General features: G+C 37.0%; 1 protein-coding gene across 1 annotated transcript; it reads right to left on the bottom strand.

Moving 5' to 3' along the window:
• Nucleotides 1-2887: 2887 nt before the first annotated feature.
• Nucleotides 2888-10282, bottom strand: CYP7A1 (cytochrome P450 family 7 subfamily A member 1). Its single transcript, XM_019756957.2, has 6 exons — nucleotides 10131-10282; nucleotides 8427-8667; nucleotides 6630-7207; nucleotides 6327-6457; nucleotides 4794-4969; nucleotides 2888-4367 (listed from the first exon to the last, which is right to left on the bottom strand). The coding sequence occupies exons 1-6, from the start codon at nucleotides 10208-10210 to the stop codon at nucleotides 4065-4067; spliced, it is 1509 nt and encodes a 502-aa protein (XP_019612516.1). The 5' UTR covers nucleotides 10211-10282; the 3' UTR covers nucleotides 2888-4064.
• Nucleotides 10283-22942: the final 12660 nt, after the last annotated feature.

Genomic DNA, 22942 nt, shown 5'->3' with positions numbered 1-22942 from the left:
TCACCCAGCGGGTCCCCCACCCCCAGGCACGGAGGCCCCCTACTAGAGCTGTGCCGTCCTTCAACTACCCCTCCCCAGGGAAAGATGATCAGGTCAGGTCTGGTGTGGGGTGTCCTGGGAGGGAGCTCAAGTCCTTACAGTATTTTCCGATGAGCATTGAGAATCCCACAGAGGAGAAAGGGGCACAGCTCATCACCATGGGTGACTGTGATGAACAGAGATGGACAGAAGTGAGAGCCCCAAGGACAGAGTCATCCTCCTGCACCACCACCCAGACCTGCCTACAACAGCCTGGTAGAGGCTGGGGGCAGGGGGAGGATACACTTAATGGGCCCAAGAAACCGGTAGCTGGGATCCTAGTCGTCACCACAATCCTGGCAGTCTGAGGGGTCCCTCTGCATCCCAACTACCATCATCCATAGGTTTGGAGAAGGGGCTTTGGGCTTGAGTTTCTCACTTGATCTGTTTCTTTCACTGGAGACTGGGGGTCTTTGTGTTCCTTTTGCCTCCTAAGACTTTGTCCTTCCTTTCCAAGCCCCCATCACATTATGGAGGGGAAGGGGAGAAGAGTCCTTCAGCTTCTCTTGCTTTCAGCGGGGAATATTTTCAGCTCCTGGTCCTTGAATGACAGAATGTCTGTTGGGGTCAGAAATGGGCCCCGACCAATCGGCACTGACTCCCTGACTCCTCTTTGGCTTCCCGGCTGGCTTCTCCAGCCACAGTTTTGCCTCCCACAGGGGAGGAGTGATGGGAGGTGAAGGCATTAGAGAGCCACACAGAAGGGAGTGGGGGTACCCAGGAAGGGGATAGGGCCAGAGCCTAATCAGGAATGGAAGACGCTCACCTCCCAGGTTGCAGCGTGGCTCCAAAGGCTAGGCTGGCGGCTGACCTGGGCTGTCTGCCTCTCCTCCTCTCTCCCACATCCCACCCAGTGGTCCCACCTGTTCTCCCGAGTGACTACTATCGAGGCAGGTTGGTGGTGGTGTTGGAACTGACAGCTCCCGGGGAAAGACAGGAGTTCAGTGAGGTGGGGGCGATGGGAGAGAAATACGAAAGGGAACTTGGCGGAGGATGGAAGAACTCCAGCTGTGGTGGAGCTGAGGGGAAAGCACCAGCTGGGAGTCTGGAAACCTGGTTTTTGCTTACAGAGTCACCACCAAGTAACTGGCGAGCCACTGGACTTTTCTGAGCAAGTTTCCTAAACACCACGACATGGGGATTGCAATCACAATTTAGCCCATCTCGCAGGACACATGTGAGATAATAGATGGAAAAGTCCTTAGAAAAGAGAAGAGTGGTGTTAGAAAAGATAAAAACGCCGTTATTAGGGGAACTGGATGAGAGAACGAGAGCTACACTAGGGCGCTGTAATGGCAGGCATGGACGCAGGGGAGCTTCAAGGGCTGCGGGAGGGAAAGCGTGGGAGCAAGTGATTGGGGTGGGCCCAGAAAGCACCTTGCAGATTCCCAACGTTGGAACCCCCAACAGTGAGGAGGGAGAAGGGACGTCCCCTCCAGCCTTGCCCCCTTTCTCCAGGGTCTCCAAAGCCTCAGTCACCGTGTAGAGGTTCTCCCCACACCCCTGAAGCTTCTCCACTTTCCTGTGGTGGGTAGTGTAGGGCTCTTTACAAGTCCATGTCTGGCTCCCTCAGTTGCAACTCTGGGTCCACCCTTGTCTCTTCCTATCCCTCTTTCATCCATTGCCTTGGAAGGTGTGTGTGTGTGTGTGTCTCACAGAGAAGGGGCTCAGTAGGTCCTAGTCCTGGTTCTTCCCTGACTTCTGACTTCCTGTGTGTCCTTGGGCAACTCACCATCACTCTCTGGGCCTTTTTGTAAAACAAAAATCCCCGTAGCTCTGGTAGCCTGTGAGATTCTGGGTGGGGGCATGGCCCTAGATGCCAGCTCCTCTCACGTGGCCTGGAATTCTCAATCTACCCCCACCCCACCCCACTCTTCTTAGAGTTTCTAGATCTTTCACAAGGCTGAGTTTTCAATGTCCAGGGAGTTTTGACATTTGCTGCTGGCTGTGACAGATACACACCTGGAGCCCTGTGCAGTCTTGGTGCTCTTGGAGTCTTTTCTTGGTTCTACAGGAAGCCTGGCCTTGCAAGAAACCTTCCCTGATTGACTGCATGATAAATTGGCCTGATCCTAAAAGTTAATGAGAAGTAAGGGCTGACCTCAAACATTTGATTTAGTGTGGGGAGTTGAAGGGATTCCTTTAGCGTTCTAAAAGAAGACGACAGTAATTGTCATAAGTGCAGAAATGAATATTGTGACTCGGAGAAGATAAACTGGATTCCAGGGACCTGAGTCAGACATGTGGGTATGTTGGTCATACGACATTAAACAGGGACAGAGAGACAAGAACAGAGAATGACCGTGATGTGCTGGCTGCAGGGGCTGGAGACCCCAGTGCCATCCTCACCTATGCAAAGCGCTGTCATGCTCAAGACAGACTGGGCTTTCTCTGGCCCAGTAACAGATCTTGGCCCCTTGAGAGGAGAGGACAAAGAGGCAGGCGAAGTAGAATGAGCAGTTTCCAATGGATGTTCTGCATTATTTATTCCTGCCCTGATAGGAGGGGAAACTTATTCCGGTCCCTGAGAGTGGATACTCCGAGAACTGACTTTTGTTCAGGTAGCTCAAAGTCAAAGCGATTAATATGCATTTGCCAAAGCCCAAAGGCCCTTTGAGGCAAGGAGAATTATTTGTCCACACTGGGCCATTTAGAAGACACTAAAAAGCCCTACTGCATTGCTTTTTGAGTTCTTATAAACACTTTTAATAACACCCCTCCCTACTGCCAGGCTGTTGTTTCTCATTGTTATCATTCTGACTGCCTGTAACAAAAACCTTTTTGCTACTTCAAAAAAATTTCTAAAACATGCACATCCACGCTTTTATTTCTGAAAGGTGAATCATTTCAAAATTATCAAATGTTACAATGTTTTCTTAATATTTATAGTGTAAGTAAAAAGGTAAATAAATTTACATATAAATATATACAGGATGTCACTGCCAATATTATAGCTGATAACTACAATACTTAAAATATTTTACAGAAGCACTGCTGTACACAGTAGTTAAACACTATAATGTGGTCTTAAATTAGTTTTCCTTCAACTACAAGTCATTTAAAGATAAAAAGTATTTTATTTAAATAGGATACAATGTCAAGTCACATTTAATGAACTCTTTGCATGTTTCATATCCAAAGTCATTTTCATATCCAAATGACCATATGGTTATTTTCATCCAGTTTTAATTTTAAAACATATCACATAAGAACTTCTTTCTTTTCACTGATGCATGGTTAATAATACCAGAAAACCTGCCTTCTCTGAAAAAGAAAATCTTCTCTTTAATATGGAATCTAATGAAAGTATAAATAAGATAGCTGAAACCTGACATAGACATTAGAGTTTCTAGAAAGAATAAATAAAAGCACAAAGGAAAATGTTAAAACCATTTTAATGTTTTCAGGACAACAGATCATTATTTTCAAATTCCTGAATACTGGATATAGGGAAAACTGGAAAAGATTTTCTCTTTACTAAAAGGCATAATATAATCCTTTGAAATATGCTTTATAATATAAATCTATACCTGAAGAATCATACATCTAATCAAAAAAATCATGCACTTTCACTAAAACGTGAATTTGTACCTATAATTGTTGCGTAGTTTTTATAAAAATAAAGTTGTTTCCTTAGGAAAAAAAATTCTGCCAATTGGAATATCTTCATTCTGGGGGGGAAAAGACTTTCTCCTCTGAAGATAATGAAGTTTCGTCCCTGACTTCATGAACATTCACTGACTTCTTCAAATGAAAACACATTATTGTGCTCCTAGAAACAAGTTTCTTTCACTAGCACAGTCTGAGACAGCTTCTGGAAACTTTCACGAAAACATTTAGATTCACAAGCAAATATCGGTGAACAGAACTGGACCTAGTGAATCAGCTCCACCACCATTAAATCCATCTGTCCAAAGGGACGGATAAGTGATGGCATTCCGCAGTCCTGTCACATCATCTAGGGTCCTCTTTTTCCAACCATATATTCACAAATGTTTCAATTTGTATTTAAACTCAACATCATTTAATGGTGGTAAAACGCCCAAGCCTGCACGGGACTGGTCCAAAGGAGGACATTTAACATGGCTCTCCACGAGCTCTAGTTCAAAATAGGAAAGCATCAGAATCAAAAATTGCTTGATTTCCTGAACAGCAAATAATCTTCCAGGACATATTGTAGCTCCTGACCCGAAGGGCATGTAGTAATACTTTAACTTGAGTCCATTGCTGTAGAAGAAGGTGGTCTTTGTTTTCCCATTTTCATCCAGGTATCGATCATATTTAAAAGTCTGCAAGAAAAATACAAAGAAAACAAACCTATAAGCTAGTTTTACATAAATGTATCTCTTTGTTGACCTGGAAGCTCTAAAGAATAATTTTCTTTTTAAATTCAATGTATTAGCAGTTTTGCAAATACTCCACTGTGAATCAAAAACTGACAAGGAACAGAAGCTTAATGAAAGTCGATGGGAAAAGAAAGCTTTATAATACCTCCTATTTTGCCTGGGTGACTAGTTCCTCAGTTAGGCAGAGCTTGAAAGAAGGGTTCAGATCAGAAGCTATGAGGGTCAGTATATTATCAGCCTCTAAGCCTTTAAAGGAGACAATCCCTATGGCTTTGATGATCAAATCAATTCTACAATGGTGAATTTCCTCTTTACTTCGATCTGGGTAGACATCACCTGCATATTGAAGTTTGATGAACAAGCACTTACCAAAGGATCTGGGTAGATTTCTGGATCTAAATGCATTAACTGTGGATAGAGAGCTATGATGTCATCTTTGCGGATATTGTAGGAACCATCCTGGAGGTGCAAAGTGAAATCCTCTTTAGCAGTCCGGATGTTCAGGGAGGCACTGGAAAGCCGCAGAGACTCCTTGATAATACTATCTAAATATTTTAAAAGGAAGAGACAAGAAGAGGGAAAGAAGAAGGAAGAACAAATAAAGTATTTAAAGGCTACATAGTATATACAGTTTGAAATGCTTCTAGCAGCCTATAACACAAAGCTAAACAGACTACAGGAAGCTGCCAGATACAAATTTCCCAAAGTTTTCAGTAATTCAATTGTGTCTGAATGTGTTTTTTAATCTGGTAATCTGAGTCCAGAATAATCTTTTGATAAATATATAATCTTCTGAGTCATCAATGAAAACTAGATTTCCATAATTTTACGGAACAGGAATCTTATTTCTACATGACACTAGACAATGCAATTGGGAAAATCAGTAAATCACTTTTATGTGAATTATTCAAAGTTTGTCATTTTTGAGATTTAATATATTGATAACACTTTTACTTAGAAACATTTTTCCAGAGGTTTGATGCAGCTTCAATTCAGTGTTTACAAGAACCCCTTTTTATCAGTACGCTATCTGATGTTGTATGACAAGGCTCCGCTGCCTGGTAAAGACACAAAGGGACAAAAGAACCACCCTGATAATAGCTAAAATATACAGATCTAACAAGAAGGTTGGCCTGACCGTCACCTCTCTCCCTGTCATGTTTTCGGTGCTTAGCACACGATTGTGTGTAAAATCATAGCAAGTTAGCACTTTATTTTACAAATGAGAAAAGTAAGGCCCTCAGAAATGAAATGATATGTCCGAGATCTCCTGTGGCAGAGCAGAGCCCAACAAGGGAACTGCGCTTCTGGCCTCCTAGTCCCTTCCACTAAGACACACTGCCCCTCTGAGCATACACTGGTTTCTTTCCTCTGGACAAAAATAACAAAAACAAAAAGAAATCTCTTTCTTACTATAAAAATAGAATTTTTTGTATTTTTATTAAATACAAAGAAGAAAAAATAATAAAAATAAAATAACCTTCAATCCCATCACCTAACGCATGCAGCTAATTATAGTTTCTTGATGGTACTTTTTTCTCCTTGATTTTGTGAACATAAATAGTATGCTCCCATTAACCATAAAATTGGGAAGAGAAATAATAAAAGAGACAGAATAGGGTAATGCAAAGAAGTGGTGGAGAGTATAGGATCAAGGGTCCCACATTAACGCTGTAATTGGTTCCACCGTTCAATCCCAGACAGTAACTTAACCTCTTTCAGTTTCCTCACTTATTATGTAGAAATAGTAACAGTCCCTAGTCACAGAGTTGCTGTGACGGTCAAAAGAGACAACACATGCAAAATACTTAGCATAGTCCCTAGAACAAGTATGTGCATAATGTATACTGACAACTACTGTTAGTCAGACAGAGAGAATGAAATGTAACATAGTCAGCATACCGAGCACTGGCATATCATTCAGTTGAACTTGAGTCAAACAAATAGCATTGCCCTCAAAACTGATTTTTTGACCAGCATTCTCGAGTGTTTTATTCACTTCTTCAGTAGCTGCTTTCATTGCTTCAGGGCTCCTATTAAAAGTGAAAAGAAAAGATGTACAGAAAAGAACTTTTTTCATACACCAAAAGGTATGCAAACAGATTTATAACATGAGAAAGTACCAGGAGTCTTTCTTTTTCTTTCTATAGTTGAATTTCTGCCTTCTACTAAAAGAAAGAAATAATTGGAAAAGTTGCTAGTTACCTAATCATTTGAAATAAGCTCCAGAAAGTGGCCGGAATGGTGTTTGCTTGCGATGCCCACAGGACAGCGAGTTGCGTCTTTGCCTTCTCCATGTCATCCAAGGTGAAGAGCATGTCATTCAGAAACCTGACCAGTTCCGACATATGGTCTCTCTTTCCCAGGTTCTCATGCCTCAAGCCCTCCGCCAGCTTTTCCCGGGCATGGTGTGCGGTCTTGAACACATGAATGGGAAGGCCTGCTACCAGGGCTGGAAAGATTTTGTCAAATTGCTTGAAGTTGTCAAGGCTATTCAGAATAAGTGCTTTTTGTGCATCTTGCCCTGCAAGATCTCTGCCAAACAGAGTTAAATACCCAGCTTCAAACATCACTCGGTAGCAAAAGGCATACATGCCTTCTGTCACCCAGGCAGACATCTTTGATTCAGGTTGAACAGGAGATCTCATGACAAGTTGGAGGTTTTCCATCATGGCTTCTGTGAGGGAATTCAAGGCATCACCCTGCAGAGTTTTGACAAAAGCTTTGTTTATGTTTTCAGTGGTATTTCCATCACTCGGATCAATGCTTCTGTGTCCAAATGCCTGACAGAAAATGAAATGTGTATTTCACTGATATGTGGTATATAAACCAAAAACAACAAAAGAACAAGACAAACAAATGAGAAACAAAAACTCATAGACACAGACAATAGTTTAGTGGTTACCAGAGGGTAAGGGGGCGGGGGGTGGGAGATGAGAGTAAGGGGGATCAAATATATGGTGATGGAAGGAGAACTGACTCTGGATGGTGAACACACAATGGGATTTATAGATGATGTAATACAGAATTGTACACCTGAAAAATCTATGTAATTTAGTAACAATTGTCACCCCAATAAACTTTAAAAAAAAGAGAGAGAGAGAAAATGAAATGTGTGGGGAAAAACATTAAACCTGACCCAGTGCTAGTAAATGACTGAAAAATAAACTAGATACTTTCATAACTGGGAATGTTTCATTTGCAAAAAATTTACCTATTAAAAACCAAATGAGGAGGGCAGGAGGATTGGCCTTCCTACATACAGTTTCATAGTACTTTATTAATAAATGGCCAAATCATTTTGCCTTCCTTTATGACCAGGTTAAATCCCAGTTCTTCAGTGAAACTTCCCTCAACCACTCTCTTTGCCTATTTCTTATTTTTCTTTCACTGGAGCACTTGTTTGCACATTAATTTGGTACTAATCAATAATGGTTTTTAACCATTAGTGTTTTCTTATATTTTTTGTAGACTTTAATCTACTTAGAGGCGGACACCATGTCTAATATGCCTTTACAGAGACTCAGTAAATATTGGTTAATTTTTTTCTCCATAAAAGAGTCACTTAGGTTACATCTAAGTGATGCCAAAATATTTGGTCAATTCCTTAACCAAATTAAACAATGGTGTGGCATTAGTGTGTTAAAATAATTGTTCAATGTTAAGTTCTCAACACATGCACTCTGGATGTTGTGTAGACATCATTGATATGAGTGAGTTTGTACCTCTTACTCGTACAGTGCCATCTGGCTCAGTAAAATGTTTAATTGTTATTTCATCCTCATTAGCTGGTTAAGAAATGACAAATCTATACTTATTTTGAATTTTAGAATGATTAGTACCAAGAGGTTATATTTAGTTTGATTATATTTCTAACAATCTCCATGTAAGGGTAACTCTCTTTAACATCTCTAACTTGGGAGTACCTCAAAATGACTAAGTGAGCTGACATAATAAAAAGTAGAAAACAAACAAATTTCACATAAATGCAAAACTGGTTACCTTTGCAGAAGTAGTGAAATGAAATTTTTTCCAATCAAAGTATTTTCCATGGCACAACACTTTATGGTATGACAAGGGATTTGTGATGAAGTGGACATAGTTTCCCATTAATTTGCAGGTAAAAACATGACCATGTTTCCTTTGATTTGCTCTGAGGAACTCAAGAGGATTGGCACCAAATTGCAGAGCACACCCCAGGAATGGAATTGACCCATTCTCCAGAGGTGGTTCACCCATTTTTCTGAAAGACACAAATATGTGAGAGTTATGGAAAATTATACATTGTTTTTTATTTAAACCACGTTTTCAGTTTTTTACTACTGACTTCAAACTTCAAAACTCTACTGTTTACTTTTTTGTGTGTTGATAGGACCCTGCTCTTTTATTAAAATAATGGATTATATTAACCGAGTAAGATGATATGTTGGTGAAAATGATTACTAACTCCATCCATCCATGCCTATATTCTATAAACACTTACTGAATGTTCACTACGTGCTGGTCACTTTTCCTGGTGATGAGGATAAAAGGATGAGCACGGACAAGATTTTTGCTCTCGATACAGAGGTGAAACTACATTCTAGCTTTTATATTTGTTTCTAAGCATCATTTGCCTAAGTATTTGATTGTTTTCTTTAAAGATATAGAATACTGAATGGCAGAGAGAATTGCAGAACTGTAGTTTTCAAACTCTTCATTGTTTAAAGATATTATTATGATGATGATAGTTAAAGACAAGGAGAACCTCATTTGAGAAATTAGCTTATTATAAAACGAAATTAAGATAAGTACCGACATGACCATCAATTGTAATTCAAAGGTCTTTCATGCCATTTTAAATGTTTTCATTAAAGAATATAAACATCGTTTTCCAACATAAACTACTATCCCTCATGATCAAATAACATAGTTCAAAATAGTTATTTTTTTCTCTTACTTCAAATAAGCAGTTTAATTAAAACTAAAAATTATCACTCCTGAATTAAAACATTTTAAGGGACAAAAAAAACACAATATTTACATACCTTGCCCCCAAATACTCTTTGAGACAATCAGAAGTTAAATAATCTATGGCTATGTATCTGATTTATTTGTATTTCTTGTATTCTTGAACCAGTTATTAATAAATGACACATACAAATAAAAGTGATGTCATATACACTTAGGTTTCCCAATTCACCATGATTATCATTAATAAGAAAAAAAGTAATAAAATGATCAATGCAGGCTCTATGCTCTGGTCTAAACTTAGGCTGAGCCTATGCAATGCATAAGAATTAGGTGAAAAAAATAACATTTATTTAGTCAGGGCATCTATTTAATCCACATAATGGAAAGAAGCTCTTTTCATTACAGATCCCACTTACTACTTGTATCCTTACTAATCCAGACTTCCTCTTTATATACCTACATAAATATACAGAGATCTCATAAAATTTGTCAGTTACGTTTAACAAGTTTGTACATTTTTGCATTACCGTTGGTATATCAATACTAAAAAGAAAACACGGTCATTATACCTTTTGTTAGATATAATTAAAAAGATACCGCTTTGAAATCTGAATTCTAAATTTTTTAATTTGAGAAAAAATTGAAGAAGAAAATGCTAGTGTATGTAAGTATAGATTTGTTACATAACAATGAAGGTAAAAGAACATTAACTGAATGAACTTAGATGTATTTTAAAGATAAAACTCTTCTTACCTCCTCCTCATTCCAAGAATAAGCCATAAAAAACAGCACACTGACATAACAATCCCCCAGATCAAAGATATGGTCATCATTTTGCAAATCTAATGCAAAACTTTTGAAGAGGAGACTCTTGTTAGAAAGGAAAGGATATCACTGAACAGAAACTGCAGCTAGACTTTTATATATGGAAAGATCTTGCACTTGAGTGACCAAAGCAAACAATTAACTATTTGTTCATCATATTAGAAAAAGAAAACTGGCCTTGAACTAAGTCCACAGGTATCAGAAGAGGATCCAAAACAATCAGAGACGTGCAATACTTGATAAGTTGAAGGTCTGTCAAATACATGTTGACTTAACAGTTCAGACTTGGGAATGACAGCTGGTATTGCAAGTTTAGTATGGTTATAAAAAGAACACATAAACCTGTTCAGGATGGACATATCAAATAGAGATGTAAAATATAATAATTTAAAGAAAAATAAGCGTAAGTTATCATCAAGCTAATGATTTGATCTTGTTACCTTTTTAAGAAGAAATCAACTTAAATGGTTTATGAGAGAAACAATGGTCAAGGTCAAAGGAAAGAGAACTGGGTGAAATGTTTCTGGAGCTTCATGTTTCATGTGCTTTTACAAAATCATAGATATACCATATTACTCACCTGATATCCTCAAGAAAGTATCCCACATAAATGCATCTTCCAATTAAACAGTTTTATGGAAGCATCAAAACTTTATCAACTATTTTTTCTAATTGAAAATATGTTTATTAATTTTTCTAATTGTTAAAGTAATACAATTTCATTTCAAATAACTAACAACTGAAATATATTTCAGTAGAAAGTGAAAGTCAAGTCATAATTTACTTGTTTTTCAACTCACCACTCAAATGTAACCACTGTTGTTTGGTATACATATATCCTTCCAAACTTTATTTCCATGTACACATATATATTAATTGAGCACCTAGTCTGTGCCAAGAACTCTTCAAAGGTATTCTGGTAGCAGGCATTAATAAGATGGACATATTTTCTACTCTATGGAGTAGAGAGACAGATAATAAAATTCAAGTGTTATGAAAAAAATAAAACAAGGTGTAGAGAGTTGTTGGGGGACGAGAACAACTTTAGGGATGGTGATCATAAAAGGGCTCTTTGAGGAGGTGATGGTTGAGATCTGAATGATAAGAAGAGATGAGCCAAGTGAAAATCAGAAGGAAAAGAATTTTAGGAAAAAGGAGCAGCAAATGCAAAGGTCCTGAGTCAAGGATAAACTCAGTATATCCTTGAAAGATATACCAAGAACCAGAAAGATATACCAAGAACCAGAAAGAAATTAAGATAAATCAGAGCAGGATGAATGAGTGGAAACTTGGTTAAGATATAAAGATAAAATGTAGTCAAGAGCTAATTCATATATAGGGACTCAATAGAGTAGGGAGAGAGAGCTTTTGGAGGCCAACAGGTCAAAATACTGTTTTGGACATTTGAAATTTGAGAGACCTATTAGATATCCAAGGATCAATGTCAAATTGACAGTTGAGCTTAAGAGTCCGAAGCGAGGGAGAAAAGCCAGGCTTGGAAATAGAAATCTCAAGTCATCAGCGTTTGGATGGTTTTTAAAGCCATAAGACCTTATAAGATCACCTAGGGAAACAATAAAGACTGAGGAATAAATAGAGTCCACGACCAAGCTATAGAACATTCCATTTGTTGAGGTCAGGCAGAGAGTAGGAGAAGAAATGGGTAAGAAAGAACCAGGAGGAAAACCAAGAAAATACGGTGTCTCAGAAAGCAAGAGGAGAATGCATTTGAAGAAAGATGAGTGATTAACTATATCACACGCTACTTTTAGGTCAAGTAAGATAACAAAGAAGTGACCACTGAATTTGACAACATGGGGACAGATGGTGAGTCACACATCAACACACTCACACAAAGATGGGGTTACATTAAAGACCATTTTCAGAGCCTGTAAAGCAATGAATATATATTGCGGACATTTCCTGGGACAAGACATATGTATTGTATATATGTTTATATATCTTCATTTTTAATGTGTGTATAGTCTTCCATTGACTAAATGTACTTTAATTTAGTTGACTGATTCCCTACCAGTGGACATTGGTTTGTTTTCAATTTTTGGCTATAGAATCCATAGGTTTAGTTCATGCTTTTTTACCGTCTTAAACAGAGAACACAAGTGTTTTTTGTGACTGTGATTTATGATCATAATTATTAATATCAATCATTGCATGGTAGTACATAAATTTCTGAATCTATTTTGGTTTTTTAGGGCTTTGTGCACATTAAAGATATTGAGTCTGAAGTGGTTTTTAAAATTACCACATCTGTTGTTGTTTTTTTCTATATGACTCATTAATAGCTAAACATTTGCATGGCCTATCACAGCAGGATATCACACTTAGAGAAATGACAAATCTAATATCCAAACAATTTAGCCCTTTAGAGACACTTCTCAAATAAAAAAATGAAAACAAACTACCATGTAAAGGAAAGGGTACATGGGAACTCTAAACACTATCTCTGCAATGCCTGTGAATTAAAAGTATTTCAAAATGGTAAAGGGGAAATACATTCACAACCCAGGAAAACTTCCTTAAGTCTTGTCTTTCTCACCACCTCTCAGAACACCACAGATTGTTTGAAAATATAGCTTGGCTAATATTTACCTCAATTTCCCTACCCTAATTTATTCTTTTTACTCGTTCCCTTACTTTCCTTTTTCTACACAACAAAAGCCGAAATACACACAATTTTCTTTAGTGGGCTAAGGAAAAGCAGCAGCGTGAATTATCATACTCATTTTTTCTTGTTATATGTGGTGAATGTCTTCCTTCTGAGGAAGTCATTTCTTGGCATCTATCACACCCTTAATAGGCTGTTTCTAACCTGGTGAGTAGGAATGCAGATGCTTGTTATGCTTGTCAAAATTGTTAACAGGCTGCAAGGAAACACCTAAAAGGTTTCCTGAGTCAAGTGCTTAAAGCATCGTGCATGGATTTTATGACATCTCAATGTGTTTAGTGTAGCGCTCAGAGTATCAGGTAGTAAGTAAATGCTAACAAAGTTGAAAAGTTCTTTGCTTGCTTTTTTACTCTCCTCTGTTTCAAATTGTAAAGTTTTATTTTCTCCCTCCCACTTTCTCTCTTTCTCTCTCCACACACACACACACACACACACACACACACACACACTCACACACTGAACACTTACTATGTGCGTCAGGCACTGCATCAAGACTAGGGACATAGCGGTTATCAAGGAAGTCATGAGCCCTGATCCTGGGGGGTTCCAGTGCAGCAGGGGAAAGCCTAAGGGCCCTAACACAGAAAGGAGTGTGTTTTATCAAGGAGTGTGTAGTTTACCAAGGCCTGCCATGATAAACTAAGCTTACCTAAATTCTCGAATCCCTCCATAGCTTGTCAATTTCTTCTTTATTTGTAGAGAGTAGTGTAGAGTACACACTTACTGACGTGTAGAGGAAGAAATTGTTCTGAGTCTCGGAGAATATAGGGCCCGAGTGCAATACCACTTCCCCATGAATAGACATATACAAAACATGGAAACTCAAACTACAGGCACAAAGTAGAAAGAACAACTAAAGCTGTTAGGTTATGTAAACTGATGGCCCATTTAGATGATTTCTAATAAGAAATGCAATAAGCATAGTTTACAAAGAGCTCCCATATCAATATGTTTGCTTTAAATAAAATGAACTGTGAACATAGTCAAACAACTGAGTCAAACCAGTTGTTTTCCTGAATTTTCAAGTCAAACTCAATCTCTATGGTAGAACTATAGATTGCCTCAATTAATGCAAGGCTCACCATTTTCCAAGAGCATCCCAGAGCTGCCTGGGTCAAGACAGCACATCAGGGTCCTAATTCAGGGCAAGTTAGTGGGAGACCAATGTGTAACAGGCTGGTAAGGTCTTATAATGATTAATTTGGGGCTTTCATAATAAGCTCTTAGGAAATGTGTCTATTCACATTTGAGCTATGCCTTCAACATTTTTTTTTTAGGAAAAAAAACAGTTATGTTATGATAGATATGAAATATCTGATTCTCAAACATAGTTTTGAATCTTAAACACATGGTGTTGTGGTTGTAAATGCCTGGTATATCTATATGTGTCCATTGAACAAATACGATTTCATAGGACTGAAAAAAGGTGTCAATAAGTTGTATTTCAGAGAATCATAATAATGTTTACATTAATTTTGAGGTTTTCACTTTTTAAAACATTTATATATATATTTTCCAACTTGAATGAAATAATCAACTCAGTTAGGCAGAGCAGGTATTTTAGCTACTTTAAAGATGAGGAAATAGGGGCATGACGGTTTAGTGGCTAATGTCGCAAAGCTTGAAATAGTTCAAATGGTCAATGGAATGGAAGCTGGAATTAAAACTGAGTTTACATCTTGGCTCTGCCACTGACTATGGGTATATTTTTGAACAAGATGCTATCCTCTCCAAGTCTTCTCTTTCTTATTATCTGTAAAATGGGGATAATAATAGAGAACTAAGATAATAATAATGAACTAGGACAATGTATGTAAAATGTTTAGTATAGGGCTTGGCACAATCTATGCTTAAAAATGTTTGTTGTAATTATTAAGTGGCAAATCCAGGAAACAACCCCATAATTTTCTGAATTAAAGCCCAGGATTTCTCCTGCACAGCTCAGAACCTCACAAGCAGTTCAATGGAACCAAAGAACATCTCATCTGGTTATAGATTTAGGAAAGGGTAAGCATACCGCCTACATGTTCAAATATAAAGTTGATTCATCAAACATGTTCTGAAAAACAAGTACATGGAAGGTGATGTTAGGTCATGAGGTAGAGATGAGTAGATCATTCAGCAAATGTTTTTCATGCATTTCATTCATATTAACTTATATTTATATGCTTATGATTAACTTATCTACCTCTGTATCTCCAGCACAAAGTAGGTGCTGGAGATGCAGAGGTAGATAAGACAAGCAAAGTTTCTGGCCTCAGGCTGACACAGCGAATCAACAGAACAAATCCACTCTTTGATTTCTGAGAGTGTAGTTTCTGTTAACAGGAAACATCAAGCAATGCACCGGTGTTTTGTGCCAAGATCTTCACATACTTGCCTCATTTACTCCACATGGTAGCACTATGAAATGGACACTCTTGTCTCCATTTGTAGATGACTCAATGCTGAGAAGCTCTGGCCCTACGCTCCAGTTTAGTCCCTGCTATGCTGTACAGGGAGAACTCCTTTTGCCCAAGTTAAAGGCAGGCCTGAGGACCTACTGTGTTCCCCCCAAAAAAGACCTAGCCGGACCATCAGCTCTACTGTGTCTTTTGGAGCAAAAATTAATATAAGACCCAGTATTAAATTATATATTATATTATATTATATTATATTATATTATATTATATTATATTATATTATATTATATTATATTATATTATATTATATGACTCGGTCTTACATTATAGTAAAATAAGACCGGGTCTTATATTAATTTTTGCTCCAAAAAACAGCAGAGCTGATGGTCCGGCTAGGGCTTATTTTTGGGGAAACACGGTAGAATCAAAGAAGGCTGCCTTGCTTTTTATGATAAGTCTGACTTTAATCTGAACCTTCTGGATATTAGGCCAGGAAGCTCAACTGGACAGAAAAAGAAGCTAGATGAATGGTTTATTGGATTCATTTTGGGCCCAACCAACCTCACCAGAAGGTTAAGAGAACTCAGGAAGAGAAAGAAAGGAGAGAGGAGATAGAGGAGAGAAAGAGAGCCGACCCTTTTTCCATTCATTGCTTACCATGAATAGTGCTGTTAATAACCATTCATGTTCAAGTTTTAGTGTGAACGTATGTTTTAAATTTTCTGAGTATATCGCTGAGAATGGATTTCCTGGGTCATACGGTAACTATATTTAACTTTTTGAAGAACTGTCAAACTGATTTCCGAAGTGGTTGCACCATTTTACATTCCCACCAGGAACGTATAAGGGTTCCAATTTCTCCATGTCTTTGTTATCACTTATTATGGTCGGTCTTTCTTATTGTAGCCATTCTAGTGGGTATGTCATATTATGGTTTTGATTTGCATTTCCCTAATGACTAATGATGTTGAACATCTTTTTATGTGATTACTGGCCATCTGTAAATCTTTGGAGAATCTATTTAAATACTTTGCTCATTTTTTAACTGGGTTATTTGTCTTTCTATTGTTCAGTTGAAGAGTTCTTTCCATATTATGGATACTGTACCCTTATCAGATATGACTTTCAAATATTTCCTCACATTCTGTGGGTTGTCTTTTCACTTTCTTGATAATGTCTTTGGATACACAAAGGTTTCTAATTTTTATGGAAGTCCAATTTATCTACTTTTTTTAAGTGGTTACTTATACTTTTGGTGATACGTCTAAGAAACATTGTCTAACCTCAGGTCATGAAGACTTAACACCTATGTTTTCTCCTACACGTCTTATAGTTTTAGCTCTTATATTTAGGTCTTTGATCCCTTTTGTGTTACTTTTTGTATATGGTGTGAAGTATGAGGTCCAACTTTACTCTTTTGTATAAGGATATCCAGTTGTCCCTGCACCATTTGTGGAAAAGAATGCTCATTCCCATTGAAGTATCTTGGCACCTTTGTTGAACACCAACTGACCATACATGTAAGGGTTTATTTTTGAACTCTCAGTTCCATTTTCCATTGATCTACATGTCTATTTTTATGGCAGCACCACAAAGTCTTGATTACTGTAGACCTGTAGTAAGTTTTGAAATCAGGAAGCATGAATACTTCTACTTTCTTCTTTTTCAAGATTGTTTTGGACATTTTGGATCTGTCACATTTCCAGATAAATTTTAAAATCAGGTTGTAAATGTCTGTGAAAAACAAAAAGGAAGCTGGGATTTTGATAGGGATTACATTCATTCTGTAGATCAATTTGGAGGATGGTCTCATCTTAACAATATTAAGTCTTGTGTTTCCATTTATTTAGGTCTTCTGTAATTTCTTTCAATGATGTTTTGTAGTTTTCAGTATACATGACTTGCACTTTTTTGTTAAATTTATTTCTAAGTTGTTTTATTTTTATTGATAGTATTTATAGAGAATTGTTTTCTTAATTTCATTTACATGTTGCTCATTGCTGGTATACTGAAATAAACTAATTTTGGATGTTGATTTTTGCATTCTGTAACTTTGCTAAAACTTTTTATTAGATCTAAGAGGTTTTTTTGTGAATTCTTTAAGATTTTCAATATAAAAGATCATGTCTCCTGAAAATAGAGGTAATTTTCCTTTTAAATATGTATGTCTTTTATTTATGTTTCTTGCCCAACTGCCCTGGATATAACTCCAGTACCAGTACTATATTGAAAGGAAGTGGCAAGAGCAGATGTCCTTGTTTTGTTCCTGATCTTAGGGGAAAAGTTTTAGTCTTTAATCATTAAGTATAATGCTAGCTGTGGACTTTTCTTAGATACCCTTTATCATGTTGAGGTAGTGCCTTTCTATTTCTAGGTGTTTTTGTTGTTGTTGTTCTTTTGTGTTTTTCTAGTGTTTTTATCATGAAAGGGTGTTGAGCTTTGTCAAATCATTTTTCTGCATGTACTGAGATAATCATGTGGTTTTTGTCCTTATTATATTAATATGTTGTATTTCATTGATTGATTTTTGTATGTTGAATCACCTTTGCATTCCTTGGATAAATCACATTTGGTAATAGTATGCAGTCTTTTTTATATGTTGTTAGTATTTGTTGAGGATTTCTGAACCTATATTCATAAGAATATTGGTTTATAGTTTATTTTACTTGTAATGTTTTTATCTGATTTTGGTATCAGATAATACTGGGTCCATAGAATGAGTTGGAAGGTGATCCCTCCTTTTCTGATATTTGGAGAAATTGTGAAGGATTGGTGTTATTTCTTGTTTAAATGGTTGGTAGAACTCACAGTGAAGCTATTTGGTTCTAGGCTTTTCTTTGTAGGATTAATTTAACACTTCAACTTCAATATTTTTCTTGTTAATGGTCTATTCAAATATTTTATTTCTTCTAAAGTCAAGTACAATAGTTTGTGTCTTCCTGAAATGTGTCATTTCATCTGGGTTATCTGATTTGTTTGAATACAATTGCTCTTAGCATTCCCTTATTTATTTTTCCCTTTTTATTTCTGTAATGTTGGTAGGAAAATCCTCTCTTTCACTCTTCATTTTAGTAATTAAATTTCCTCTCTTTGTATTTGTCTTTTTCTGATCAGTCTAGCTGAAGGTTGGTCAATTTTCTTGCTCTTTTGAAAGAACCAACATTTGGTTTTATTGAATATATCTATAGTTTTTCTATTCTCTATTTCATTTATTTCTCCTCTGATTTTTATTATTTCCTTCCTGCTGCCTGCTTTGAGTTTATCTTGCTCTTATACCTTTCTAGGCTCTTAAGGTAGAAAATTAGGCTATTAATTTGAGATCTTTCTCTTTTTTAATATAAGCAGTTATAAATTTCCTCCTAAGCATTGTTTCTACTGTATTAATTTTTGATATGTTGTGCTATTTGTTTCATTCATCTCAAAGTATTTCTACTTTCCTTTGTGTTTTCTTCTTTGATCCATTGGTTATTTAGGAGTGTGTTATTTAATTTACATATATTTGTGAATTTCCCAATTTTTTTCTGTTATTGTATTCTAATTTTATTTCATCATGATTAGAGAACATATTTTGTATGATTGCAATCTTTTAAAATTTATTAAAACTTGTTTTATGTTCTAACATATATCTGTCCTAGAGAATGTTCCACGTATTCTTGAGACTATATTTTGCTCTTGTTGTACAGAGTGTTCTATATATGTCTATTAAGTCTAGTTTGTTTATATTATTGTTCATAGTTTGCTTATATTATTGTTCATAGTTTGCTTATATTATTGTTCATAGTTCGTTTATATTATTGTTCAAGTCTTCTAGTTCCCTGTTGGCTTCCTATCTCATTGTTCTATCTATTACTGAAAGTTAGGCATTGAATTCTCTAATCATTATTGTTGAATTATTTATTTCTCCCTTAAATTCTGTTTTGCTTCATGTATTTTTGGGACTCTTTTGTTAGTTGCCTATATGTTTATAACTGTTATAATTTCTTGATGAATTGATCCTTTTGTCATTCTAGAATGTCTCTAGGAATAATTTTGTCTTACATTTGCTTGATTTTTCTCCTATTAATGTGTAGTTTTAGAAAATATTAAATATATTCCAACCATAGCACAGACCAAAGGTAATATGAAAATACGTTAAATTTTGGTTGTTTTAGAGTTCATTCATTACTTTTCCCCCGGATGTACTAATATATATTTGTGTTAGAATCTGGTTCCGTCTCATGTTTAAAGTTAAAGCTCATATCACCCTCTAGTGGACAACCAGGTACACTGACACTTCCTCTGTAGTTAAGGAAATTGGAGGAAGCAATTAACTCTCACGGGTGAAATTGGAAACCAAAATTAATTTTAGATGGTAATAAAGAATAAAAAAGCATTTATTTGAGCAACGGGAGCTACAGCCTTGGAGACACAGATTCAGGCAGCAACCTAAATTGTGTTCTACCGAGACAAAAGGTAGGCCATCTTTTATAGAGAAAGCTCCCACCCAACTTCCCAATTTTATGCAAATAAGATTTAACATATTGTGCAGTCCGAGTCACGTAGTTTTGATTGCTCAGTATACATTCAAACAATGATACAATTTTCATAGTTCTAATTGGACAGGGCAGGTCTCACTCAGTCCACTGGTAGAAAGCCAAAACCAGGGTCTTCCTGCATTGGTTGACTCAGACAGCATAAACAAACAGGGTTGTATAGTATGGGAACATCAATTTGGGGTTCTTCCCAGCATACAGAGTACATGAGGAGACCCCGTCAGCAAATGGCCACTAAACTCTTATTATTCATAAAATTTGGGCCCCCAGTGGATCGTTGGGAGTCCATCTCAGCAGACAAATTCATTCTTGGGGTTCACATCAAATGAATCTTTCCTCTCAGGGTCCACATAACCATGAACTAGAATCCTATAAAGCACTGTATAAACCCAACTTAAAGAAACAGAGCTCATTCTCCCACTCCATATTTTGGAACCAGCAAAACCTGGGCTCAGAGAAGCCTCCATTTTGTTGTTGTTGTAAGCCAAGGTCTTGGTATTTACAAAATAAGATGTGAAAATGTTAAGGGGTCAGAGCCCGGAGAAGCTCCAAACCTAGAGATATCAGGATAAGTCCACATGGAATGTGGACAATGATGAGAAACCCAGCAGTGGATCAGATTGCGTCATAGTTGCTGCTTGACTTATATTGACCATACGGTTGTTCTGCCAGGTTGTGGTGCTGGATCTATATGTAATGATATTCCCCCTCTAATTGTCTTCAAAATTTTTCCTTTAACTTTGGTTCTCAGCAATTTGACAATGGTGTTCTTAGGGTTTCCCCCCACTCTCTTGAATCTCTGGCTTGTACTCTTTCATTAATTTTGGAAAATTCTTGGCCATCATCTCTTCAAATTCTTCTGCACTTTTCTCATTCTTCTATGATTCCAATTACATGTGTGTTAGTTTGTTATTATCCCACAGTTGTTTGTTTTCCTCTTTGTGTTTCAGTTTGGATGATTCCTATCAACTTATTTTCAAGTCCACTGATTCTTTCTTGTGTAGTTTCCAGGCTGCTTGTAAGCTTATTGAAAACATTTTCCATCTCAGGCCTCATGTTTTTTACTTCTAGCATTTCCACTTGATTGTTTTATAGTTTCTGTCTTTCTAATGAAATCCCCCTTCTGTTAATGCTCATTGTCCATTTATTCCACTAGATCTTTTAATGTTTTAATCATGGTTCTTAAATTCCCCGTCTGTGAATTCTAACATCTTTATCCTCTCTGAATCTGGATTTGTTAAATGTTTTGTTTCTTTATTTTTGTAGAACCCTGTAAATCTATGATGCAATTTAGATTCATCTAAGTTAACTAGCAGTGACTAAAAACTCACCAAGAGAGAAGTGAGGATCTGTACTGGGGACTCTTTCTTGTTCAATAGGAAGGCTTGGATGTTTACGGTCCAGAGCTACATCTGATCAAATGTATAACTGAAGCAAAAAGGGCCTCTGAAACCCAGGCCCCCATATAAGATAGCCAGACTTTGGAAAAATAACTAAATGTGTGAATACAAAAGTTTTAAAAGCCACAAAATAAAATATCAAGTCCAAGATACCCAGCAGCCTGCAGAGGGATTCAGGCAATTAGCAACATCAAACAAGGATACATCTGGCTATATAGAACTGGTGTTTGTTGTTTGTTTGTGTGTGTGTGTGTTTGTGTGTTTATTTGTTAAGTAATAGATATCATTTTTTAGGACAGATTTAGGTTTATCAAAAAATTGAGTAGAAAGCAGGGAGTTCACATATATTCCTTGCCCCACAGTTTCTCCTATTATTGACATTTTGTGTTGATGTGGTATGTTGCTATAATTGATGAAACAATATTGATACACAGTTGTAAAAAATAATATAAATAAAGCCACTTTAAAATGGAGTTGGAGCTAACATCCTGTAAAAGTGATACTCTATTTTAACATTCTAGTTTAGTTCAATTTAACAATGTAATTAGTTTAGGATTTAATTTAGGACTTAAAATTTTTTTTTCTTACCTTTGCCTTCCTCCCCTCCTGCTGGTTTAAATGACTCCATTTGCACAAGGCCAAAACCTTTCTCGTTAATTTACAGGACAACTGGCTTTAATAATTCTGTTTTCTCAAGACTGCAGGCATTCCTTGTTACCAGGTTGAATAGTCTTGTTTACACAAGGCAGAATACATACCTCCTAATTGCAGAACAAACGGACTTAATGGCCCTGCTTTCTCAAGACTGCAGGCATACTTCCAAATCTGCCTAATCTCGAGAGCACTGATTTAGAAGAGGTTAGACTTCCACCATCTGCTTTGTTAACAACTGGAGATTTCCCTCCTTCAAAAGAGACTGAGATAATTTTATCTCTGAGACAAACCAGGCTTTTCCTCTTTTCAGATCTTGGCGCCCAAAAGTTGCCCGATCACCTCCCCCGTGCCTTTGTTGGGGAGATGGGAAAGGTAGTCTTTGTGACAGGACCACTGCCTGTCCCTGAATGCTGGCATTTTGGAATAAACCTGCTTTGCTTTCCACCAACCGTGTCTTTCGTTCTTTGGCTAACGAGGTGGCAAGCAGCCGGAACTTAACCCAGCAAAATCCCAGAGGAACTGCCATGCATGTCTTACTCTTCTAACCTTTGGAATATTAAAACTGGGCAAAGTAACCTTTGGACTGGGCCTAAGGCGGCATTGTATTCCAAACATCTATTTGCAAAGCTAACAGGAAAGCAGATATGACTACTACACTGAAAATTAAAACCATTCTTTAGAATTAGCATCACTACATGAGCTTACCTGCACCTATAGAAACTCCTTCCTTTTATTCATGTAATTATTCCCCTTCCCTTTCTCATAAATACCCCCTGCCTTCATCTCCTAAGCTGAACACCATTTGGATTTCTGCTTCAACGAATGAGTGTTTTCCAAATTCTTTTGAATCTCAAATGAACGCTGTTGCCTCTCACTTTGTCCTTTTATTTTTTGGCTAACGTTGTTAACTAAAGTCAATGGCTTACATTGGTATTCACCCTTTGTTTGCACAGTTCTATGAGTTTTGATGCATGCGTAATGTCATGTATCCACCATGACAGAAGCATATGGAGTAGTTTCACCGCCCTAAAAATCCCCATGCACCTGCTCCACCTACTCGTCACTA

The sequence above is a fragment of the Rhinolophus sinicus genome, linkage group LG14 (assembly GCF_036562045.2).
Source record: "Rhinolophus sinicus isolate RSC01 linkage group LG14, ASM3656204v1, whole genome shotgun sequence".
NCBI lineage: Eukaryota > Metazoa > Chordata > Mammalia > Chiroptera > Rhinolophidae > Rhinolophus > Rhinolophus sinicus.
This window is presented reverse-complemented; position numbering and strand designations above follow the sequence as displayed.